This window comes from Mycteria americana, chromosome 6 (assembly GCF_035582795.1).
Source record: "Mycteria americana isolate JAX WOST 10 ecotype Jacksonville Zoo and Gardens chromosome 6, USCA_MyAme_1.0, whole genome shotgun sequence".
NCBI lineage: Eukaryota > Metazoa > Chordata > Aves > Ciconiiformes > Ciconiidae > Mycteria > Mycteria americana.
In genome coordinates, this window is record NC_134370.1 from 31,887,882 (window position 1) to 31,914,873 (window position 26,992).

At 40.6% G+C, this 26,992-nt stretch overlaps 2 protein-coding genes across 3 annotated transcripts in view; one reads left to right on the top strand and one right to left on the bottom strand.

Annotated features, from left to right (window-relative positions):
• The window catches only part of SNCG (synuclein gamma), a 46,717-nt gene extending 24,060 nt beyond the window's left edge, over positions 1-22,657 (bottom strand). For both annotated transcript variants that reach the window (XM_075505240.1, XM_075505239.1), the window contains exons 1-3: positions 22,559-22,657; positions 17,414-17,480; positions 15,514-15,771 (exon numbers count right to left, since the gene is read on the bottom strand). The gene's annotated coding sequence lies outside the window, so the exon portion shown is untranslated. The remainder of the gene's footprint in view (positions 1-15,513; positions 15,772-17,413; positions 17,481-22,558) is intronic.
• On the top strand, positions 1-25,354 carry MMRN2 (multimerin 2). The gene is made up of 7 exons (XM_075505238.1): positions 1-617; positions 13,225-13,347; positions 14,572-14,678; positions 16,122-16,190; positions 17,472-17,645; positions 18,769-20,679; positions 21,705-25,354. The coding sequence occupies exons 1-7, from the start codon at positions 136-138 to the stop codon at positions 22,091-22,093; spliced, it is 3,255 nt and encodes a 1,084-aa protein (XP_075361353.1). The 5' UTR covers positions 1-135; the 3' UTR covers positions 22,094-25,354.
• The last annotated feature ends 1,638 nt before the right edge of the window (positions 25,355-26,992 follow it).

Here is a 26,992-nt window from a genome sequence, read left to right on the forward strand (position 1 = left end):
TCCTGTTCACAGATAAGTTTAGAAGGCAGCCAAGCTCAGAAGTTCCTTGAATAAGCTATATTCCTACCACCTTTTTTTCCCCCCCTCTGTCAGAGACGTTTGAGCCCCACACAGGAACCAGACTCACATTGTTCGATGTACTGTGGACGTTTCCACAGTAGCTGGGAGGGCCGAAAGCTTTTTCCGCCCTTTGTTACTAATCTTTTTTTTTTTTTTTTCCTTCCTTCTTCCAACTTTCCAGTTAAAGAATATTGCCGGGGCATTCCTGAATTAATCCAGGCTGCATTTCAGAGAAGAGAACAAGAGACAGGTGTAACTGAGTGGGGAAAAAACCCCACGATGCTAGTGAAGCTTTTGCTCATCTGTAGTACAATAGGGTTGGCAAAGCTGGTCAAACACTCAGACCATCATGGATATCATGATGGTTCGGTGCACGAGCCACGCATTTATGACACCTCTGCGTACCCCCAGAGAACTCCTCTGCCTCCCAATAAGCTTCTTCCTCGTGTGACAGAAGGGCTCAGGGAGGATACTCAAGATTACCCTGCAAGTATGATCTCCTCACATCAGGAAGAGAGAGAGGATTTTGAAGCTGCGAGCCCACAGTCCCAAAATGGGTAAGTACCCCAATGTGTCTGTCTTGCACGTAACGATAGGGCAATCTTGTCTGATACCTTTATAATCTGCTGATAAAGGACCATTTTCAGTAGAAGTTTCTCATTAAAATATATTAGATTTTAGGGATCAATCTATACCTGAACAGGAGGGTTTAAAATGTTTTAACTACAGAAACAGAAAGCTAAGTTGCTCGTGGAGGATGAAGCCACAGATGGGACCGGCTCTTTGTCCTAGTTCAAGACGGCAGAACGGGCTTAGGTCTCTGGACACACCTGGCAGATACGAAGCCTTCCAGTTCTGCTGTAGCACCGTAAAACAAAATGTTATTTCTGGCAAAGCAGAACTAGATGAAATCAGTTTACTGACTTTTTCCTCATCACAAACCAATGCTGATTTTTTTTGCTGATTGTGACAGCCTTTGCCCATCATCGGAATCTGCCTGGCTGCAGTCTTGGGCCTTGGGAATGGAGAGGGAAGGAGAATGGCGGGATGCTAGCAAAATAAAAATAGTGAGGAGTAAATATAACAAAGTGAGGAATAATAAATAAGCATGAAAATTACTACAAATTCACCCCCCCTAAAAGTTTTCATGACAGTGAAATGCTTCTCATGATAATCTATAGCAGAAGAGTAGCCAGCCTGGGTGGAAAAGGCAGGTATTTCACCAGAAGGATTTCCAAACACTATTATTTTTGTAAGCTTTACAGGGCACGTAAGTAGGTCTCTAAATGTTTAAAATAGATGAAAACCAAGCAGGACAGTGAATGAATGTTTTATAGCCCTGACGGATAGGTACTGCAGAGCCCTGTTTGGGAGAGCTGAAACAGCAGCAGTGAGTGCTGTTCACAGCTCAGTGCTTTAGGATACCCTGGTGTTTTTCCCTTTAAATGCTCTTGAGGAAAGGAAAAAAGGGAGATGGAAAGAGACTACAAAACCTTGCTCATGTCATGCCTCCCTTCCACGCAAACTAAAACATGCAATCTTGTTTCTAATCTCATCTACATGTAAAATTAAGACCTCCCTCCTGCATGTAGCATGGTGAGTGTATTACAACCCTGCTGCCCTTCATGCTACATCTTCCCACAAATCTGTACCTCCTACCATTACCCTCAAGTCATTTTCTAAAGCCTGTAAGTGTTGACTTCCAGTTTCCTGATGGGTAGTGTTCGATAATGACATGCACTGTTAATTCACCAACAACTGGTTAATGCATTCCAGACACTGTCAGAGGAAGGAAAACAAAGCCTAAGTGGTACTCTGGACTTCCATGTTATACTGCAAGGTGGTAATCATTTGATTGCCGGTTGAAATGCCGAAAGCATTCTGAAAACTATAAGTACTACAAAAAATTCAGCTGTGTAAAAAGGTGCATGTATAGGTCAGCAAGACGCTGTAATATACTGTCCTAGTAGGGATTTCTTCCTTTGCTATGTAACTTTGTTCAGCACCAGCTATTACTCATCCTAATTTCCTCCCAAGAAGAGAAATACTTCCTCCTTTTATGGAGATAGTTGCATAATGAGTCGAATCATAACATTCTTCCCAATTATAAAGCTACGTTGATGACTACAGGCGATCCAAATCTAGCCTGGCAGTAGCTTTAAGGTATTTGTTCTTTTGCTAGAGCTATCACATTTATAGTGCACCCAAGTCCAGGAAGCTGGTACGTCTTATGAAAGAAATTTAAGACTGAGAGGAATTATGTCCACAAGTGAGAGGGGAGAGTGCGAATAAGAAGGGACGGCACGGCTCCCCTTGTAACTGCACTCCACATTCTAGAAGTCATTGCAAATGGTTGAAGCAATGTACCTTCAGAGCCTGAAATCCTCCAGTGCGTGTCAGGTGCTCATGGCTGGCGTACCCTGCTATGCATAGACAAGAAATTGTCATGAATCTGGTATTTCCTCCCTACAAGCATGACACATGCCCTGGAAAAAACTATGAAGAACTGGGCTTATATCTCTGAAGGGCAGAGCAAGAAGAAAAGCATCAGGAGTTAATCAGGAATTAAGAGATACAGGGAGATAAAGACATGCCATAAAAAAAACCCGGGGTGGTGGAGAATAATTTTCTACCAAAACTATGTCCCACTTCTGGTTTGCTTTTGAAATGAGAAAATACTTTCTTTTCAGAACTAGGAAACAAACAAGCAAAAATCTATAGTCACTTTGTCTCCAAGACAAAGTTTTGACTCTCATCATTTAAAAAAAAAAAAAAAAAAGTGTGTTTTTCCAACCTCTTGCTAGTTTCCCTATATATTAGGAATAGTAGTTGTTACAAAATATTCTCAGATTTTTTAAAAAATTTAGATTATTATTTTTCTTATTGCAGTTATTTGAATAATTGAAACCGTCATGACTAGTAACTAGTCAGACAGAATCCTCTGGTTTCTGTTTCAGCATGTAAGGTGAAATGACTCATTAGATCCTGGTCACATGCTTGGATATGTTACTTTACTAATGAATTCCTCTCAGAATAACAAGATTATTCTAATAAGAGTTTGAAAATAAGAAAATCAGTAAGAACTCACTGGCCTTAGGTGACTTTGTAAAAAAGAGAAATGTGAGAATAATCCTTTTGTTTCAACTATTCTTTAGAGGAAGAACTAGCTAACAGTTTAGTATCTCAGCCGTTGCTTGTATCTGAGTGCAGAGAAGCTCTGCATGTTCAAAGTGGACAAGTGTTTGTACTTGTTATTTACAAAATAAAAAAATATCAAAAGGCCAGTTCTCCAAAGGAAACAATCTTTTTCTCCTTCTCCCCCAGCAGCTGTACCTCATATGAGCTGATTGGTTTTACTGGAGATATTTTAGTCTACGGCTGAAGTAAATGGATCCATGTGTACCCAAACTTTCTGCAGAATTAAAAAGTGAAATGAAAGCACAAGTATATGAAGAGATCTGTATTGTGAAATTGCTGGGCTGTATTAGCATTTGTTTTAGCAATGGAAGATGAAGAGCAGAACAGTAAAAACAGGTTCTGGATTTCATAAATACTCAATGCATAATACCCAAAATAGGTAATAAATACGTTTGCACTTTTCATTTCCCATATAAAACAGATGCCTAATGCAGAACTTCGTGGGAATGCTCTGTTGTTACTGATGGCTTTCCCGTGTGTGGATACAGGCAGCTAAAGTGAGGCTTGAAAAGGTGCTTGGGACACGACCAGATATGTGGAAGTTCTAGAAGCGATCCAGTAAATATCAAATAAGAGCTTTCAGTAGCTTTGCATTAGCTCCTCACCTACTCTAATACTTACCACTAGGTGTAACCGATTCAACTGCTGTCTGATCAAGTCATATTGAAAGGGACAATAAATACGTCAAGGAGATAATACATCACTATTGTTATCTTGACAATTTCTATGTGGATGACACACCTGATAGCTTGTGAAAACTTGTCCTAAACTGACGAGCCACCTCAGAGATTTTTCTTTCTTTAGAGCCACTGGCATTAAATACTTGGTAATGCACATGAGCTGGCCTCAGGGGAGCTGAAGGAGAGGGCCACATAAGTATACAGCTGGGTGCCCTCCCTTAGGTTGTACAATTCAGACCTGGGCAGACAGAACTGGACACAGGTGTCCTCCTCCATACGGCTGTATGAGGGCCAGGAACATGGTGACCCAGCCTTTGAAAGGAAAGGTTCCCTGGCCCTGGGAAGAACGTGCCGTCTTCTCTATACCTTTGCCATGGACTTAACCATGTTGATCTCAGATCCATGGAAAGACCTCTACTGTAATTACACTCAGAAGGGCTTGTTTTCTTTCCCTACAAACGGAGTATTTCTCAAATCAAGCAATGCACTGAAGCACCTTTAGCGGAGCACTGTCGCCCAAGGCTCACCTTTTCTCAGCACCGAACAGAATCGCAGCTGGCTGGCTTTAATCTAATCCATGTGCCTGCAACACCAAGAACAGTCAGGCTAACAACTCAGATTTCATGCACTTAACGTTCATATTTCATTAAAAAAAAAAAAGTTAAATGAAGCATCTAAAAGGTGCAATTCCATCATATGCTAGCTCTGACAGTGAAGCCCAAAGCCTCCTGTACCCTCAGTTGGCCTGACCTGTCTGTCAAGTATCACTGTAAACCAGATCACTTAAGTGTTCCAGGTTGAAAATAATCTTAGGAAAAAGCGGAGGTTATTTTTAACTTTTCCCCTCAGTAACCACGCTGACAAATTTTGTCCCCAAATGGATGGCTCACACAGTAAGGGAGAAATGGACTGTGGTGATGAGATGGGAAGGAGCAAAGCAACTAAAGCCGGTTTCCCCATCTATGACAAAGTCTCACAGAACTTCTCTGTCTTTCCAAAAGTGTAATCATTGCCAAGTAGCCCCTGTTTTGGATTTGCCCTCCAGTTGGGTAGGTGGTTTAGTTTTCCTTCTTTCTCCTTAATCCATAAACACACACTCAGCCTGTCATCTACCGGGATTTTTCTTACAATTACAATGTGTGTGCAAAAAAAACCGAAAAGACAAAACCAAACCAAACCCCATCACCTGAACTATAAATAGGAAAGGCAGAAATCTTCAGCATAAATAAATCCTTAATCGCATTAACATATTTTGAGGTTTGGACACATGATTTGGTGAAGTCACCCTTGATTAGAGGAAGGCATCACCCTGATGTCAACCAGGTGTGTTGTTATCTCACTGAAACACACACCTCTTCCTCTAATTCGGCACTGAGACAGCCACAAAGAAACAGGCCTCTCTTTGTGATTACCCAGGGTGTCAAAATACAAAACAACTATCCTCCGAAGTGTAGACAAGCAGAGAAAAGCCAAATCAGTCTTATTCTAGGGAAAGTCAGAACAATGCTCAATCTTAATAGCTTTTTTTTTTTGTCCACTTTTACAGGAAAACATCCATTGATTTAATTAAGACCAGTTTCACACTGACTCATCTATTTCTTCAAAACTAGACAGGAACTTTCTTAGGAAGCTTATGGGATAGTGAAATGTCCCAACAAAGGGGCATAGAACATATGCTTAAAATAAAACAGGTTTGGATGAAATGCAGCTAAATGTGATCTTCAGCCCCTGATATCCTTCAAACTAGTGGAATGGCCATTGAGTGCTCAACAATAGCTTTCACAGTGCCAAGTTCATTAACAGAAGCAATGGTTTCCTATCAAAGTTAGGCACTTGGCTCCTTTCAGGACTTTAGGAAATTCTCCGATGTTTGCCTCTTGTTGAGGCGAATGCACAGCTGCAGGGGGAATGGCTCCCTATTAGCATATTTGATGCAAATGACACAGCTTCATTGCATGCGATAAAGGAGTTATCAAACCCTCTGCGCCCAAAGGATTGTTTTATTTCACAGCTCATTAGCGTAAGCTGCAGCAGTTCGTTCTTTCAGCAGATAGCAAGGGATCTCTTGTTTCAGCATAGCCACAGAACCACCATCATCAGCACTATTACCACGTGGATCCAACGCCTTCCTACTTGTGAGGGTCAATACCCCTTGAACGACGGATCGGTGGCCAACCCTGAACAAAATTACACTCATGCCCAAAACATGATCAGGGCAAACCTTGGTGCACACTGTCTGCACCCTGAGTGCCTGCTGTCTGGGAAGGTTGTCTTCCCATGCATTTTTGACTCACTGGCATCAGCACAGCTGTGCTAGTAGGTGGCCACCAGCTGCGATTCCTGCTTCAAGACGAGGTCTGACAAAGGAGTGAGTGTGCTACAGTAGGGGTGAGCTTAGCTCTGCAGCAATCCAAAGATGAAATCCAAGTGTAAGCTGCCCTCTGAGTGGGCTGTGGAGCTTCTATTGTGGGGACGATAATATAAATGATGTAATGGCTGTGGATGCTTTGTGACGAGGAAAAACCTCTTGCATTTATTTCTCTGAAGTAGCTTGTACAGCGGTTGGACTTGGCTCCAAACCAGCTCCCAGGCAAGCCTGCTTTCTCTTGAGCTCCTGTTCCCAGCGAGGCTCCAGGTCCAGGACTGGATTTGCTCAGAAAGCCTTCACTGCACTACATCTTAAGGACATTCTGCAGGACAAGTCCCAACTGATAACAGACTAGCTGGCACTACTGTTGGAATAAAAGTGGCATTCAACCAGCATGACTCAGGGCTCTGGAAGACTTCCAGCACTGTACGGAAATCCACATGTTTGAAGCTACCACTGCCAGTCTTTTCAGCCCAGCTCGTTAAGGTAAACTGCAAAGCAATCAGTCTGCTTAGACACCACTCAAAACCAGGGTGGTTCGTGGGATGAGTCACAGGAAGATCCCAGACCCTGCCTGAGAGGGAGCTCTGCTCATCCTAAGGGAAAGGCAGAGAAATATGAGAGTTTCTGCTGTCCTGTTCTTCCTGTAATACAGGACCGCTGGCTGCTGAGGAAGAGCTGGAGAATTCACTGATAGACCACCAGCGATCGCTTGCTCTCTCCTAATTAAAAACCCAGTGGCACACCGTGTTCCCTTGGAGAGCCAGCACCTTTTTCAACAGCTGAATACCTTCTGCATTCCATAATGAATAAAAAGATATGTCTGTCTGAAAACTGACATGCATAGTCCTAGTTTAGATTAATTCAAATGTGATGTTTTACCTCTGTTTTATTGAGGCTGCTTTTCCTTGCCAGTCAGAATTTTGCACTGACGGAAAAACAGAACATAGATTATTCCATAGCGAAAGCCCCAGACTTCTTTTCTGCTTCAACTGGTATGAATCAGGAGTCGTTCTGCACAAGTTAGTGGAAAATCACTTGTTTAAATTAGAAGAACGTAGTCCTCTATTCTCATCTTGTAGCACATTTAAGCAGCAATAATTGCGTATCTGGTGCCTTTTGCACTGTATAGAAAAGGAAAGTCTCAGGGACCTGAGAAGTTTTGTGCTCTGTCAGTGGCAGACACAGGAATGGCGGGACAGGAGTTTTCAAAGTAATTACAGAAACTGGCTTCCTTGAGAATAGAAACCTGAGGAAACCGGTGTGAAGGACAACTCAGTTGTACTACTACAGCCAAAGGAACAACCATACTTATGGAGAAACAACGTCCTGAAGTCCTGAAGCTTTTGTTCAGGCAAAAATTCCACTGACCTAAGAAGTGTCTAAAGTTATGCACTGCAGTGCCAATCATAAGAACATGTAATTAAGAAAAATAAAGCATGTAAGTACCTAGCTGAGCTGGGGCGCATTGCTCACACTCACTATCATGCTGCAATTGTTGGTGTAGCGCTGTATGAAAAAAGACTACCCTGTATTCATCTGAGCAGGGTGATGATTACTGCAGACCAGCCATCTCGCTTTATCACCCGGGTCTGTGGGGCTTATTTTATTTACTATGATATAAGGTGGCCCAGCCAAATCCTAGAATCAGAGATAGAACTGCCTGCATTTTGCAACATTTTGGTAAAAGCAGAAGTAGTACCCAACACAAGAAAAAGATCGTTGTAAGATCAATTTAGAAGTAGTACCCAACACAAGAAAAAGATCATTGTAAGATCAATTTTTAGTTTAAAGACCTTAAAGGTTCAAATAAAAGGAGCTTGAGCTAACCTGAAGTTGCTGAATCTTATTTAAATACGGAATGCCTTGTCATCAGATGTATTTAACCTCAGACAAAAGAACACGCTTGCCTCAAAATAAGGCAAAAATGGATGACGCTATTCATGTGAAGACTCTATTCAATAAGGGGATTAGAAGAAAGCCTAGGAAAAAACCACCTAGTCTAGTAAAGAAAATTATTCAGATACTTTTTTCCTGGTTAAAGAAAAAGGATTAATTTGCTTGGAATGTAAAACAGGAAAAGCAACTGAACAAATGAAACAGCTGTAGCCCTGGACTTGCTAGGGTTCCCTTAAGTGTTGCTCTAACTCGCAGCACTGTTATAAACTTCACCATTCACCAGACTGGAAAGCTCTTCTGCTCTCCTCACATGAGCAACTTCTTCCTACTCCTGTCTCCTTGGCAGCAGAGGCTTGAATCAAAAGGAAACTGTATCAAAGAGAATAAAAGCAGAGGGTGTTAAGTTGGTTATATATTCAGTGAATGAAGCGACATAATTACAAAGAGGGGAAAAAACACAGAAGCAGAACACAAAGCTGCTGTGTTCCAGAAACCAGCTGAATAAAGAAAGTGCTAGTTGTGAAAAAGCAGCTCTTTGAAACTTCAGAGCCTGATTCAGAGCCCACTGGTGCCAGCAGAAGTCCCGCTCGCCTCACTGAACTTTAGATCAAGCCTTCGTAAGTCTTTAAATTGTTCCACTTAACATAAAAGAATGACATATTTTCCCTCAAGGTTAATACAGTTAAGGAGTATTTTTAGTAACAGATACCAAAGTTTCCTTAAGGGAAGCATTTGACAAGATGTGCAAAAAATACTGCAATAAAAGTTTCACCTTTGGGCACATGTATCGATATTGCAGCTCATTACAGATGGGAAAAATAGGCCTTATTTACTAATCTGATGGAAGAATAAATTTTGATAAGCTTCATGGAACTCAAAACCACTAAAAGTTTTTGTTATTAAAACCAAAACATGATATTATGTAGCACTTCAGCTCCACGAATAAGCTTTTACGATCAAGTGAGGGAGAACTAGTGAGCAGATACTAAAGAAAAATGGACACAAAGAAATGTGGCCACCATTAAAGGAAGTTTTTATTGACAGTCTATCAAATTCCCTTTTTTTCATGCTATTCATTCTGCATAATGCTAATAACTGTCCAAAGCAAGCATCAAATTGGGATCAACCATTGATTCAATTTCTGATACAACATAAGACCTTTCTACAAGTGGAAAGCCCACCAGATACCTCCAACACATTAACAGGTTTTGAAAGGGAGTCCTCATATTTTCTGTTAAATTTGTGTGCACATTTACATGTGCAATATAGCAAAAGTCATGATGCCACATTCTTGCTCACACACGTGTTGATGCCTGTAAACATTTGGTTTAGATTTGTATGGCCTACATGACTCAAAGGACTTGTCTGGGAGCTGTGTATGGTGGAAAAAACAAATCAGCCCAGATGACGATTCATGGGGCGTGGATTGTTTTCATTAGGAAAGAACAATACACTAAAGCCAAAGAATCCTATTCTAAAAGGAGGTTTCCACACTGAATGCAGACTCCTGCCTGGATCTGGCAGGCATCCTGCGGGCAGACCCACGATATCGCACCTAGCAACAATGCCGGCGAGCTCCAGCAGCAGCACCCGGTCACTTTATTTCCCCAGAAAAAAAAAAAAGAGAGGATTTGAGGGGCAAAAGCCACTCCCAGCTACGCCTTGCCAGGCACACGTGAGAGGACAGCCTAACTACAAGCACAAATCGGATCTCTGTTTCAGAGTTACTCATCTTACACTAACCCCTGAAAAGCAGCGCAGCCTTATAAAGCTTGGCGGACACAGGCACACCTCGGAGCCAGACATCAGCCAGAGCACGTGGGTTGGTCTGCTGGCTTTAAACCGAACCGCCCGGTGACACAAGCAGAGCATTTGACTCTGGAAGAGTAATGATTTAATAAAAACTTGACGATCTGCCCTCCGGTTCAGTCCCATAGGAAAAGACTCCCATTGATAGCGGGCACAAAAATTCCTCCGTTCACTTGCAAAGGCCTTAAAACTACAGCTCCCCAAAACAGCTGTTTTGGCTTGAAATCACAGCCAAGGCTGCAGCAGACTGCTTTCCTGTTCAGCTTTCCCAGCGCCGCAGGCTTTGCCGGATTCCTGCCTCTGCTTCTAAGAGATGAAGAGTTTTGTTTGCATGGGTGTTCACTGAAACCGCAATCACGTTTTTCTTAAGAAACGGGGGAGCAGAAAAGGCTCTGTATATCCCAGCAAGCCTGGTGAACTGTTCCCAGCTAGCCCAGGCTCTCTGCCCTTTCCTCCTGACGTTTCCAGCTTCCTTGCAGCTTCCTCCCCTTCCCCTAGCAGCTCGGCCGCTGTGGCCGCAGATTCTGCTTTGGTGTGGGACTCAGTTCCCCATTGTTTCTGCAACTCTCCCAGAGAGGCAAACTTTTTCCATATATGCTGATTAGCAGAGACTCGGTTCCTGTCTTCCCATTTAAAAATATACTGCCTAAAGTTCAGCTGCTCTTTATCAGACACGGCGCTCTCCCTCGTACAATGCTCTGCTCCGTTGTAACGCAAGCTCTGACAAACTCATGGAGTACAAGAACCTCCTGATCTCTCCAAATACCCCAACTGAAAGGACTAGTACTGTATAAGGCCTGACTTTACTTTTGTTCTGAGACCAGTGTTGATTTCTTACAGGAAAGGAATTTAATAGTGTGCATAACGGCATATGACTTCTAATTTTTCTCCAGGCTTCATTTAAGCAGATACGGTGCATATATTGACACCAGCAAGCTCTAAGGCTCATAGTAATGGCTGAGACTATACTGGATGCCGTTCTACTGGAGGTAGAAGAGCAGACCCCTAGAGACGCCAGAGAGGGAGAAAAACCCAAATCATGTGAAAATAGCACCTGCTCACTTATCAGATTTACTCTTGGGCATTCAAACTTTCCAGTGACAAACTTTTGAGTACTGAACTGCCAGCGGCAGTATCAGGAGGAACAAAGTAAAAAAAACAAAAAAAACCAAAAAAAAAACCAAAAAAACAAAACAAACCCAAACCATAATGACCAGTTCTTGCCATCACTAATACACCTGTCACACTGACATCTAACATAGCAGAGTAGCTCAGTTTTTGAGATTCAAGTGGTCTTCAACCAGGACAGCTAATTTCATGACAATTAGAGAGCTGTTTCCTCAGCAAGTGCTTTACCCTGAGGGAGTGATGAAGGCTTCAACCCCCATTTGCAACTGATTTCATGCCAATTTTCCCTTCTGGAAAACGAGACTGTGATTTAAGTTGTGGAGTCTGGTGTTTCAGTTCAGAATAGTTAACAGCCCCAAGCCAGCGAGCATGGAAGGATGTTTGGAGGAGCCGCAGGTTCTGCTGCAAAGGGAAGAGCTGGATTTCATGGGTCACTGGGGAAGATGGAGCCCTCTGCAGCCTGCCTGATGCCCAGGTTGCACGGGCTGTGGGAGGTCACCGTTTCAGAGCCTAAACCACGGAGGCTGAGCCGCCAGAGTCAGTGTGCTGCTGTAAGCCCCTTATCCCTCAAAAACTGCATCTTCATTTGAAAAGAGGAACTAAATCCAATCCCCACTTCCATTTGCCAGGACAGGAACCAGTCAGGTTGTTAACATGGCAGCCTGTTTGGACCTGTCCATATAGACACTCTCTGGAAAGTTAAGGTGAATTAGCTATAACAGTGAGGGTGGTACATATTTTTTCATTTCTCTCTCCGAACTGCTCAACCCCACCTTTTCCCTAAGGAAGAGGATTAGCACATTTTACCATCAGTACGTTGTTAAGGGATACGTTGCAACTTCCTAATGGCCCTGTGTGCACACAGTTTTAGAAATAACCATTGTAGGTGCTCTCCTACAATAGGCAGGACATGTAGCCAAACTCATGTGAAACACAAGGCCCCAGGCTGTCTTTAAGACAGGTTGCCTGTAAAATGCAATTGCTGGTTCAGTGACTCTTCCTCTGAAGGTTTTGTAGCCAGAGTTAAACAGTGAGAGAGCAGGGACCCCTTGCTTCCCTATAGCTCCTTTGTCCAAACAAAGCTGTCACATCCCTTTTCTACTCATGGCTATCCATAGAGAATGGTAAGATCCCTTTGTGTTTAACTGGTGAACTTCTGGAAACATACCATCCGAAACAGTGTGTTGAATACATGCATAGTTTATCAACAATAATTGCAATTACTAATTAATCAGATGTTAATTTTTTTTTTCCCCCCATTACAGTTATTACTCCCCACTTCCTGTCACTTCTGATCTTGGATTTTAACCATCAAACTTCAACCAACAGTACACTTCCATGTCTTAACTTTAAACTTGTGAAAATGAAGAGGCTCACCTACACTCTTGAATTAAGAGATGTCTACATAATTCTGACCTGGAAAATTTACCAGACTAGTAGAACTCGCATGTCCTTGCTACAAGCATAAAACTAATCCCCAAGAAAACCACCCTCATTTTTCCAACATTATTTTCCTGCAGGTGATGGGAGAAATTATTTCAAAGTTAGTCTAAGTAATAAAATCCAATCAGTTACTATATTATCTTGAAGAAGTAATACTTAGGAAGACACCGATTATTAATGGAGTTTATGTAAGATTAAGTTTTCAGAAGCAGTCTGCCTCGACCTGATGAGTCAGTCATTAGGCATCTGAAATGGCAACATGCCAAGAAAGGCAATTCGACATTTAAAGTGACATTAACCTGCAGGTTATCACGAGTTGGAAATTTCTCCTGCTAAATGAAAGGACTGGAAATGGAACTAATGCATCAAAGTTCAGACAATCAACCCTTTTGTTACAAACTCAGATAAACATCCCAAATGAAAACAAATGAACTGGGAGTGGAGGGAGAAGCTTGCAAGCATTTTCCACTTTCCTCATCACCCAGATTTAAAAAAAAAAAAAATAAAAAAAAATATATATATATACACACACATATATATATAAGGCCCATCTGCATTTTACTCTTCCTTGGCACTGTTAGAGGCAGAGACATTAAAAGACCTACTTCAAATTCCTTTCCCATGTCTTTCTTCCACTAGGAACTGGTGTTCCTTCCTGCAGTCCCGGCTGGTAACATACACAGAAGCCTGCATGAAGGAGAAGTACATTGTCAACTCGCAACAGCCCTGTCTAAACGGAGCACCAGACTGCCAGAAGATCATGTAAGTATCCTAAATAAAACCAATGAAGGCAACATAATTTTCTCTGAAGTATCTAGAAGATAAGTATTTAATGACACATTTTAAAAAGAATTAAAGCACCAACTCAGTTTAATACCAAAGTGATGTAGGGTCTGATTTATGTACCTAAGGTGATCAGGCATTTAAGTAACCTGGGAGAACAACTGCCTTTCCAAGCCATCAAGTACAGGACTACAAGGTATTAAGTGATTTTTCAAATCTTCCCACATTTATTCAGAAAAAAACAGAGACCATACCTTTCCCATGATTTTCAGGTCACTGATAACAAAAAAAAAAAATCTCTGCCTGTGGCCATCAGTGAGAGCATTTACATGGCAGGAGTTAGAGATGTGCAATTGCCCAAGTGCTTACTCTTCTTTCAGAAGGACTGGCTGCCCAAAAAGTACTGGTGAAAGCCCATAGCGTACCTTAAGGTACCAGGACTGATAAATTTTTAAAGTTGGGGGACATTGAATCACAACACACTTTCGAAGTGAAATAATATTTAATACTCACCTACATGTTTTCACATCTGTGTAGTTACTTGATTGCAAAAATGCTTTTGTTATTTGTTAATACAATTAATTTGTCTTTCTCTGAACAAAAAAAGAAGTTTCATTATTATTTCTAGTGGAGTTTTAAAAAAATTTGTATCTCCCTTGGTACCAGTGACATTTTGGAATATTTGTTTGAAACTAAAACTTTCTGTACAACTCATCAGAATATTACAGAAGTTCAAGCTCAGTCCAAACTTGGTTGCAAAGGACTCTGTTACAATAAATATTACAGTTGTGTTTCTGATAGTTACATAAATTTGCCATCTGTGACATTTCTCAGACTTGTGTCAGATCAGTGCCAGCATATTTGGAAAAAATCTCTACGGAAGAACAGTAAAGCATGAGGCAGACCACTGGAGCCCTGCTCACTGAGTAGTAGTTACATTCTGTCTGCATGTAAGAATTTGCACACGCCTCCTGTTGTAGACAGTAGTCCTGAAAACCAACCTTATGCAGGGGAAAAAAATTGCTGTGGACTGCCTAAATGTTTTACTAAGCAGCAGTGATACAGTTTATGACAAATTTCTTAACTGTGTTCTACACTAGTCATCTGGGACACGCTTGGCACCAGACTGCTGCTAGAGTCGGTGAATTTACCCCGAGTGATGCCAATAACTTGCAATCTAATGCCCAGACCCTTACTCCCCAGGTACAGGACAGCTCTGAAGCCAGTCTATCAAGTGAAACAGAAGGTTTTGAAGTCTTTGCAGTGGAAATGCTGCCCTGGATTTATTGGCAAGGACTGTGAACAGCGTGGTAAGGAAAGCTAGAGAACAAGCGTGAGAATTAATGACTAAATGCCGGTCACGGTGGCAAGAAATATTTGCCTATTTGTTTTTCCTTCTTTTGAAAATCGATGCCTTATTTTCTTTGGTCTGCTATGCCCCAAAATCACCGATACCTTGAAACAAGGAGTAGTTGTAATTAGCTGCAATTAGTAGCTAATAGCATTAGCTACTTATTCTTCCGTTAGTAGCACCTTTGTAATCTTTACACACGGATAAAGGTATTCATTTGCCGCGGGGGCCTGTCAGATGTACAAGTCCATCTAGGAGTGCCTAATTCCAGGTAGAAACTGGTGACATCAGAAAGCAACACTAGTGTGTGAAACGCCCCTACGGTCAGTGTACAGGATGAAGTCATCTGGCTAGGGAAATCACAACGTAGCCAGGTTCAAACAAGGTAGGCAGCATTCACTCTCCAGCCTGCATTGTTGCCCCCTCCCCGCCTACGCTGGCCGCACAGATACCGGCTCCTAAAGCGGGGAGCAGCCCCCTACGACACAAGAACACAGACCAGGCTGTTACTTCCATGGAAGCTCTAGCAATAGCCTTTACATACAAAGAACTACTACAACTCTTTGCACTGCCGAATAACGATGCATGCTGCTGTTTAGTAAGAGAGGGGGGGATAGTGTGGTTTAAAAACCGGGGTGCTTCATGGCATTGGCAGGATTTAGCAAATAACACTCCAAAAGCGGAAGGAGAGTTTAAACGGGTAAAAGGTAATTCCCCTAGTAATTAAGGCAACCATAACAAAACCGTCAAACACGTGTGAAAATTTTCACATGATCTTCATCTAACTCACTTACCCAAACAGAGTCCGTGCATAAAATGGGAGTTCCTGTTTTTATCTCTGTAGGTTTAGCTTTTCTTCGCAGATTTATCTCTAAGGTGATGCCCCAGGCCGACCTTCATTTATAATGTTGGAAGGATATCACAGAATACAGTGCTTCTAGTTTAGTCTCTCCTTCGTTACACTCATTGACCAAAACCAGCTGCTCCATCTTTATCTCCTCATTTGTACAGCATCACTCACTGTAGTTTGTGCCATCAGAAAGTTCAGATAACTGTGGAACAAGGAAGAGGAATTTGCAGATCTTTTGATAGGACCTCGCGGAGAAAAAAAACGCACATATTTGCAACAGACTTATTTCTTAGGACCAATAACTCAGCACGAGTTAAAAAAACCACCCCTACTGCACAGCATTATCATTTATGCAATGTTGTATGCTAGTGCAGTACCATAAGCAAAGTAAATTCTCCAGACAAGATGTTCTTTCCCTAAGAAACCTGCAATGCAGAAGCCTGTCTCCACATCAGTTACACTACACATGAAATTGCCCTGCGGTGCCTTGCTAAACTGTAGTAGTTTCTGCTTCTAAAACATTTTCACAGATGTATTACATCTCAATTGCAGATCCCAATTTTATTCTGGTGCCAGGAAATCAAACTGAAGGACGGGAAGAAGAGGAGTTCTCAAACCACAGTATGTCTTTGAAGTTATTTTGCTCGCCATTCTTTTAGCTCTCAAGTCACAGATCAGAAAAAAAAGATGTTTTTTAACTGTAATTTTAACATGATAAGCTATGGACAATATCTCTAGTGAAAGCACTATTTGGGAAAGCTTTTACACGACTACATTTATTGGCATAAATGAGGGCTTTTGGTATAACACTACATGAATGCTCTAGACAAAGCATCCAAAAGTTTCAAAAGTTGTATGCTGGCTGGGCATCAGCGATACCTAGTGAGAATGCCAGCTGGTACAAAGTGTTAAACCTTTCAATGGCATGGATGTTGCTCAAGCTCTAAGCCCTTGCTCTGCTAAGTGGCTTCACAGCAAAGCACACCATGCTCAGAAGTCTTAGCAGGAAAACAATCTATTCCAAATACTGTTTTAGAGCAGCTACCCAGTAGCTTTGAGATTAGTATTATGAGGTACTGTAGATTCATATCTCAGGCACTCTATCCTACCAATCTTAAGTATCCAAGAAGGACCTTTTCTTACCCTCTGGGGAAATGGTGTGGCTTGCAGTGCTATCAAGTACCTTCCAGCAACTGGCTTTAGGGTAGTATTGCAGCCCTGAAAGAGTCTCGTCTTTACATTATGGTCTCAGCACTGAATGAATAAGCAGTTGCTTCACAGGACTTAAGTTTATAAAACATTAGGTTGAAAGGTCAAAGGTAACCCTGGAGGGTAAGAGGTCCCCAGGATGGCACAGTTGGGATGTACCAGTTTCTGCAACTCTCAGTGTACACTTTGAAATCTACAGCTCAAATTAGCAGGTATTTATTTAGAGTAACATCAGTTAAAGGGCCCCTCAGGGAGAGTCAGCTACGACGCTTGCACCCTATGCTTCTCATTCCTTAGTGAAACACCTCAATTGCCCTTTCATCCTGTCCCTTTATTCTGGGTTGTTAAACCTTGCTTTCCTTTCAGTCAATTGGCTTGAAAGCAGTTATTATTCCAGAACATTTTTATGGCACGGGGAGATTGTAAATGAAGAGCGTTTTACTGCCATCATGGCTAGCATGGCTGAAGTTCTTCTGTTAATATTTAAATATATTAGGTTTTCATCATTGTTGAAAAAACTCTTTGCAAAGAAACCGCGAGCTTAGGTGCTATAAATCAACAAACCCCCTAAATGTCAGTGCAAAAGTTTCAGAGCAAAAATGACAGAGGTGTTCTCAGAGGTCTTGTAGGAATACCTGTTGCCTGGTCGCTGCACTCCGTTGCATGACTTTGTTTTTTTAATCTTGTGATTAGTGTCAACATCTGTGGATTCAAGAGAAATGTTGGAAGTCATTCAAAATCATGAGGCATTACTGGATGATCTTCAAAGTGATATTCATCAAGCAGTCAGCAACTTAGGTGACTTACAGAGAATATTTGAAAACAACGGTACAAGCATGGTGTTAGAAGTGAACCAGAGCAATTCAGGTGAGAGGTCTGACGCAGAATTATCAGCCTGCCAATAGGCCCCGTAAAACCACGCAGAAAAGAAACAAAAACTGAAAACAAAAATACCCTGATATTCCTTGGTCTGCGGGTTGTTTCTAAAGAGAGCAAAAATGGATGCAATTCCAATACAAATGAATGAACCAAATTCAAGAGTAAATTGAAATGGGAAACAAGATGAAAGGCAAGATTCCTTTGCACTTTTCTGGAATTTCAGAATATGCCTTAATCACAGAATAAAGAGGTTGCTTATAGGTAAAATTTGTTAGCTTACATACTGCTTCTATGGCTTCTTCTCTTCTATGGGGATGTAGAGTTTAGGTTCGGTTTTTGTTCTTTTTTCATACTCATGCTATACACTCGGATGTGCAGAATATCAGACCGGTGTATGTAAAATAAAATAAAAAAAGTAACATTCAACCTTTCTCTGGAACATTAATCCTGCCGTATATAGGACTGGGGAAAAAAGAGCTACCAAATTTGACCTACTGATGTGAACCATTAGCTCACAGAAATTTTCTAATGATACAGACTATTGTCCTCGGTGAACTTCAAGGCACTCAAGTTTGGACATTAAAGTTAGAAATCAAGCCTTAGTATAACTCACACCTAGTACAGACACTTCACAGATTTTTCAAGTTATTTAGTCCTGGCCTGGAATATTCAGCTGTTAAGATGCTTTATAACTTTGTGAAGTAGAAGCTGCATTGTAGAAAGCATCAGAAAAAACCCAACATTATGAGACAGTCAAATAAGCAAGAGCCCACCAGCTAAGAACTGTTGTGGAAATGGGCAGTTACAGCCACTTACAAAACTTCTTGTCCAGGGGTTTCAAAATGCAGTATTGTTATGACTTAAACGGGGCAGTCAATACATATCTAAGTTACTGTCTGCAGACCCAAAGACACAATGTGCTTCGCAGGAATCTTGATTTAAAATTAGGCTATTTTTGCAATTGTCAAAATTTATCATGTGGCCAGATTTTGGGGAGTAAGATGGCAGTTAGTATAGAAAAATACATACTTGAGTTACCCTGGTCAGACTGTGTTCCAAAAGCAGAATTTAAATTGAATTTAATTATTTTTTTTTTACACTGTGTTAACAGATCTACAGGAAAGGCTTCTGCAGCAAGTTTTGTTTCCCCATGTGGAGAATTTTCTAAGGAAACATTTTAACCCAATGTGGGCAAGCTTCAACAGAAGCTTACAGAACCTCTCAAACATGGTAAGAAACCTGTCCCACGACGTGGAAGCCAACAAGAAAAGCATAGAAAGATTCCAAGAGAGCGCTGTGCCTAAGAAGGAATTCCAGGAGCTGGGAACTAAGTTTGAATCAAAAGTCCAAGAAAACGTAGTGAAAGTTGATCAGGTGAAAAGAGATATAGAGAACCAATTGCAAATGCAGCAGGCTAGTATTCACTATAATCTCACCGTGATCAAGGCAGATACTGACACAAAGCTCAAGAAGTTCCATAAGATACAGCAGTCTCATTTCTCAGCTTTGAACAACAGCATAGCAAACATGAAACAAGAGCAAAACAATCTTGAAAATAAATTTGAGACTTTGAAAAAAAATTTAACAGAACTCTCCTCAAATCATGGTCCCAAAGATGAAAATACCCAGTTAACCATCAGACAAATAAATGACATTCTGGCAGGGCATGCAAAGCAGCTTAAAGAACTTTACATGGAGTCAGATGTGGCCTTTCAGAATATTGCCGTTTTAGAGAGGTGGTTTAAGGAGTTAAAAAAAAATATCTCAAAGTATAGGCCAGAAGATCTTACAATAACTTTAATGGAGAAATCACTTATTATGGAAGAAAACAAAGCAGCAATGGAAAGGCAGATATCAGAGCTCAACTATACTCTCTCAAATCTTCGGGAAAACTATTCAGACCTGTTGAGGTACATGGAGGACTGTAATTGCCAGAGAGTATCTTCTGACACTGATGTACTGGAGGAGGATTTAAAGAATATCACTTATTCCCTTGAAGGCACCCAATCAGACTTAAGGGATATGAAGCACTTGGAGTCAGTTTTCAGAGATCTCTTGAGGAATGAAATTGAAGAGCTCTCCTCAGCTTTTCCATCTATCCATCAGTCCCTTAATCTCCGTCAAGAAGAAAACAGACAGCTTCAGTCGCAAGCTATGGCTTTTTCAGAAGACATAGGCTTCTTGAAAAAGAAAGATGAAGAAATTAATCGACACATCAAGTACCTCAACAGTTCTTTTGGCTCTCTTTTGGAAGACGCCATGCGGCATGAAGCAGCGCTGGAGGCTCTACTGGGAGAAGAATTTATGGAAGTCTTGTTTGAAGAAGATCCTAGTATCCTAATATCATCAGTATTTCAGCTGCAAGAATCTCTCAGAGATATCTCAGATAAACTCGCAGAACAAAATGTGACTTTAGAATCTCTTATAAAGAGATTTCATCTCTTGGAGAGAGGTCAACGGAATAATCATGATGCTCGTACATCTCCTAAGCATCCCAAAGAAGAAACGCAAACATCCTCTACTCTAGAGGAAGTTAGTAGTCAACGCAGCATTGTAGAATATATGGAACCTAACTATGAGGCTGCCAAAGATGACTCCTTGGATAGCTCAGCTTATAATGATATCATGACTTTGAAGAATGATATCAAACACCTGAGCCTAGCAATCAAGAGGCATGAATCCAGAAGTGACATGAATCTCTGCTGCAATCATACAATAGCAAACGTAATTGAGCCACTCAACGTTTCTGTGGAAATTCTCTCAGCAGATTTAGCAACCATCAAGCGGAAGCTGGAGGAACATCTGCTGATTTTTAAAAAGCTATTTGGAAGCAATGAAGACTTAGTTGCCTCAAATATAAGTCTGGATGTTACAAAGATTCAGTCAATGCTGACCAGAAAAGTGAGAAGGCAACAGAAAGGTCAAGACAAGCAAAGAGACAAGAAAAAGCCTGAGAAGCACAGAGAAAATATGCAAATGATAAGTGGAAGAAATACCGTGCAGACAGAACTTTTGGAAAAAGGTGTGTTCTTTTCTTTTACTTGCTCATGTACAGGTCTAGCTTCTTTCTGGGCCTTGCTGTCAGTTCCACACACACAGCACATTAGTTGTGAGACCTGTCAGTATCTTGTGGGATGCTGGAGGGAGAAATTCTGACATTATTTACATCCTCCCCCTCCATCAAAATAAGCAGTTTGAGAACCAAGCTGATACACTGCTGCACTTTGCTCGAGGCCAATAAAATTACACCCATTATAGCTGCTGGGAAATTGGCCTTGAACTAATTCAACTTTAGATGTTTAGAACACAAATTTTGTTTGTAGATACTCATGTTAATGTAGCAGCAGTTTTCTCTTTTGAAGCTGATGGGGAGTCCTAGGCTTCCTGGTCTTGCTTCTTTTTCCTCTGTTACTTGAGTCTGGAAGGAGCGTACTCAAAAGCACCAAATCCTTCCTAACATGGACAGATACGTTAAATGAACTGCTGTGATTTGCACAAGTGGGACAGGGAGGACTGACCAGAGAGCACACGCTCTCTCTTATGGCTAAGCTTCAGGAGACAAGTTTTCAGCTTATACTTCACTGTGACTGGCCAGTTCCCTTTCCCTGTAAACATGTGATGGTTGTAATTACGAGGTGCTTATGGCCACAGCTTTAGCACTGGCTTTTATGATTTGTAGCCCTTGTTATGGACATAGAACATATGGCAAAAGTCAGCCCTTTCAGGCATCTGTACTGCAAAACTGTAGTTAAGACTGAATAAGCAGAGAATGTATTTCAAACTAATTTATTCTTAGGACAGCAAAAAAGTGCTCCTTTTTTTTTTTTTCCTGAGTGGTCTCAGCCTTATACTTTTCCAAGAGCAGTGGTTCAGGTATTTCCAGGGAACCATTTGATCTTAGCCCAGGCACTCCATTCCAAGCATTCCGCTCTACAAAGGAGCATACAGAGATCAGGCCTGACAGGGCTTCATCCTGTCTCCCACTCTGATGATGCTGGGGAGAGAAGAGTGCTCACTGCTAAAATCCTGTTCCTCTTTCTTTTTCAGACTCATTGGTGGCATTCCACGTGGGATTCTCCGAAGGAAAGGATAAAGAAAAAACTCTGAGGTTTAATGAAACTTACCTCAATTATGGAAACGGCTTTTTCCCTGAACACGGCTACTTTAAAGCACCGCATAAAGGCGTCTACCTGTTTGTCATCTCTGTGGAGTTTAGTTCAGGACCAGCATTAGGACAACTCTCCTTTAGCCGTGGGTACAAAAAAACTCTCTCAAGTAGTCAGAGGAAAACACCAAACGGAAACACCATGACTACTTTTGCTGTGGCAGAAATGGAGAAGGGGGAGAAAGTATGCTTTGAATTGCTGCAGGGCTCTGTAGTGAAACGGAGTCCACCTGGGACAACAATGGGTGGATTCCTAATATTTAAAACTTGAATAGTGACATTTTGTTTTATTGATATCTTTCCATAGATGCAATGGATCAATTCACTATTGCTTCATCTGTGATGTATTCAATCCTACTGCATGTGTTTAAACATAGCACTACCCTCGATTTGTCTTCATGCTTCTTTTCTGGAAGTGTTTGGCTTTGATTAGTTGCTTATGAGCAGCAATGGGATTTTCTTTCGTGTGTAAGCTAATGGTTTGGACTCCACACACACAGCACACGCATTCCCAAATCCTTCCACTCTGAGAACTGCACCTAATTAGAAAAAACGTTTTGTGGGACTTTCTTCACTTAGAACACAAATAATTTCTCCTTTCCCTTGGCAAGAGAGTATTCTCCCATGGCAATTACCCCCACCGCTGGCAAGGGAAAGATTTTAGGAAGGACTGTGTATATCAGATCTCGTATTTTGTGAATAGTAGCGTAAAACCAAGAAGCCAGGACAATTTCACCTTTTAGTTCTCTGTGGACCACGGGCAGTCACAGACTGTCTTGGAAACTTCTGCAACTCACTCCAATTCAATGTTTCAGTCTGTGCATAACATGAACACTAGAAGAGATCGATCAAACCCAGTAAGATGCACCCTATGCTAGGATTCGTAAGCAAGGATCTTAGAAATGGCCTGGTCTTTTTCCTTCTGGGCCTGTGTTGTATTTCAACTACACTGCAAAAATGTAATAGTAATTTAACACTGTTAGGATGAATTACATCTACATTTAGACATTAGGAAAATGTCAACAATATTTAAAAAATATTGGTGAAAATGCAGTTTATTTCTAAAGATAATCCTGAAGAATAGCGTGAATTCAGCCCAGAATTCAGCATTTAGTAAATAGTTTAAAACCAAGCATGCAAGCAAATAAAACTAACAGCAAAAAGGCAAGCTCATTGGTCTGCTGTCATTGTTGAATATAAAATAAATTTATAATTAGCGTAAACCAAAGAGTAGAATTTCTGAACTGCGGAATTTTGCATTTCCAAAAATCTCAAGATGACCACGTCTGGTCATGTCCTAAACTTTTCTTCTGTCAATTAACTTCCCCAAAGGCTTTCATTTTAAAGAAGTTCAATTATTGTGACAATTTTCCTTGTCTATCCTAATGCCCTGCAAAACAATATTAAAACAATTAAATTTCCAAAATGAAATGCATTTAGAAATGCAAATATTCTCCCAATATTTTTGATGAAAGACGTAAATTCTTATTATGTACTCTATGCCCTTTTAAGGTAGCATTTTCTAACAGAAATCTATCCAAGGGGTTTTCTCCCCACCCACTTGTATTCTAAGCAACACTAAACTACAAAATTATTAAAAACACATTGGTACCAATACACATTGCACTTAAGACAACAGTTTGACAAGCAGACAATATGCATCTTTTGAAATAAAGCTACAAAGCAGTTTCAGCTACTGACTTGCTGAGAAGATTGTTACTCTCCATCCTGAAAAAATCCAACAAAACAAATGACTAAAAATCATCTCCCATCTACTCCTAGCCAATGCTGATTTTCACATGAGATTAACGGGCCAAGTCTCCCCATTTGTCTAGCATGGAGCCACATCTTGCACTGCTCTGTGGCAGGCAGCACAAAGTGCCCGCAAGCTCAGTGTCATCTTCTGTCCCACAGATTGCTAGAATATCTGAGGGAAGGAAGAGAAGAAAACTTTGAAGAGGTGAAATGTCAAAAAGGAAGAAAAGCAACAAATTGTAAGATTGGGTTCTTTCAGTACAAAGCTACTATACTAGGGTGACCCAGATGTTTTTAGCAGTGGTCCTCCAATTATGGGCTTTTGTGGTGGCAGCGTTCTGCAGTGCCAAGCCAAGTGTGCTGCCTAGGTCACGGTAGCTCAAGGAACACCCTGTCTTCAGTGCACACCCATTCTGCAGCTACCAGCTAAGTTCCACAGTTAAATACAGACAGGGGATATACATGTTTAAAAACACTCCTCTTGTTTTTAAAGCTTTGACAGAAAGCTTCAACTGGAACCAAAACCATACAGCTACGTGGAAAAGGACGTGGTAGGTAGTAGATAGGATAGCAGTTCATCCAGACAGGACTTTTAAAAGTTTGGCATCCTTATGCTTACCAGAGTTTCCTTTTGTTAAGAATAAGCCAGGCAAGTTCAGACAACAGCGATTCCAGAGTGAACACAATGTTAATATAAAGATGTTTTCATATTTGTATTCTTCAAATATGTGCTTAAGTTAGCCACCTGCATATACAAAGCAGACATGGAACACTGTTCCATGACTGGAACACTGTCATTTTTAGACCATGAAGCAACAAATTAACGAAAGATAACGGGTTAAAACATTCTATCGGCTGCATAAGCCAGGAAGCCTGACTCGCTTCTCAAGCGACAAGAGAAAAAAAATTACTGAACTACTGGGTTGTGGTGGTGGTGTTTTTTGGTGGTGGTTTTTTTTTTTTTTTTTTTAAATGAATACAACGGCTTTTTAATAAACTTCCATCTAAACAACCTCTCAAATAAAAACAAACAATTTGACTACTGGTATAAATTTCTTTACCCCCCCCCCCCCCCCCCCCAAATATTTGTTTTGTTGTTTGCGGGTTTTTTGGGGGGTGGGTTTATCGATTATTTTGCAAGATTAACACAGCCACATCATCATGACCTGCATTTTTAGGCAACAGAATAGAGGAAACCTTTTTAATGAAGAGACAGCAGACTCCAGATTAGGACCTAAAGGAAAGAAAAATTTCCACAAAAATGGCAAGAGGACAACGATCATTAATTGACAATTTAAAAAAGTAGCTATCGGTTGGCTCAGTGGATTAAGAATAGGGGATTTTCAAACATGAAAAACAAACTGAAGCTGACCATAAGCATTAGGAAAAGAGAGTTGTGTGTAAGAGTAGACAAGTTGCTTCAGTTTATCTCATAGAGGACCACCTAGACTAGCATGCCTGATGGCAGTTTCAGCCAAGCACCAATAGACACAGAAACATGTATGCTCACTCCAAGATATAGATATACATGTATCATCAACCTGAGCCTCATATTAAAAAAAAAAAAGGGGGGGGGGGGGGCAAAAAAAAAAAAAAAGCTTCCAAATTCTCTTAGTGCTTCCAAAAATCCTGTAACTGCCAAAAAATGTTGCTGATAGCTCAGGTTTCTGGATTTCCAGATCAAACCACTAAGCTTTATAAAAAGATAAAAAAAGCCGTGCATCTTAATGCCTCCACATAATTATTTTGTTACTGAAACTTTTACTGCTTTATGAATGTTGGTATCTTATTGTGCTTTACATTTTAAAATTAAAATCTAATGTTTTTTTTCTTTTCCGTTACTAAGATGATCTCCTTTACTCAAAGTGCAAGTACCCATTGTATATCAACAATTTTACTTTCTATAGATCCGTCAATGCCTGAATTCTGTAATCAGATTCATCTGAACCCATTTCAGATATCCACATCAAGCCAGTCTCTGAAGTCCATGGTGGTCACCCCTCAAGAACCAGATTCATGAGGAGGTCAACCCACAGCAGTGGTCCTCATGACTCAGATTCACAGCTGGCATTGACTTACTACATTAACATCAGTGAGAAAGACTGAAGTATTTTGGGGAGAAGAAAAGATAAAGCTGTAGAAGGGATTAAAGAAATTAATGGAATTAAATCCGATCCTTTATGAAATTAGTGATACTTCTGCAATTTATTTAAAAGCTTGTGATGCAATTCACCAACTACTCAGTATGGTTTTTGGCTTGCACACAAAATATACATGTGGGTTTTTTAGACATGTCACTGGATACGGCTGTTTCAGTTCTTAAATACTGATACAAGCTCATCAGTAACACATTTTTATATAGAGGTCAAAAATAATCATACACAAACATTTTGATATTTATTATTTGCAGGCAGTAGAATTTATTTTCATTTGTCAAAACCTCCCAATTTTTGCAAAAGGCTCTCCGTATCTTTAGGATATAGCACCATCCTGTGGTCATTTCAAGAAGCAACATTTGGGGGGGGGGGGGGGAGGGCTTGTCAAAAAGAAGACTGGTGCAAAAAGTTTCAGTTACCCACGGTATTTTCATTATGTCCTCCTGTAACACTAATATAAAAATCCCAGTTTTCAATCCAACCATGATCAGTGTAATCAGTGAAGATATTCCACAAACTACACAATAGCCACAAACATAAGAAAAAGTTTACTTTGCCAAGATACTAATCATAAGGAGACCAAATCTTTGTGCAGTATAATTTCCTGGTATTATGTACTGAGGAAAAAAGGTTCAAAACTACATACAGTCTAGTCTTCCACTGTACTTTCCAGAACTCTAATGCCAGAATTTAACGCTTCACTTCACAGAAAAAAAAAAAAGTGTTATAATTATCTTTATAATACACTGATAACAGTTTATTTGATGCTCAGATATCAAAACTCTCTAGCTACTGTAAAAAAACTATCTTTAAAGCTAAGATTATTCCTGATCAAAGGCAAAAGAGAATAGAAATTGATCTTACTTCTTCCTGCTTGCAAACTGAAAGTGAACTCTACAGAGAACAGCAGCCGATACTTTTCTGCAATGGCAAAATAAATTCTGAGATTTTATAGAATTGTGAACTCACAGATGAGATATTCCCTTGACTAGTCTTCATTTGCTTGAATCATAGAAAACAGTGAATTTAGCAGGCTATACAGAAGCACCTGCATAATTTTGTAACCAACAGCACCTAAGTATATTAACTCAAATCTGTTTGTTTGGATATCACTACACAGAAAGAATGTTGTATACAGAGGGAACAAAAGCCAGTTACAGAATCCCCCATCCCTTTATTTTTTCTCTTTTTACTTGAAGAGCTTGAGGCAAATTTATATGGATAAAACAAACATGTGAACTTGCATATGCTCAAATAAA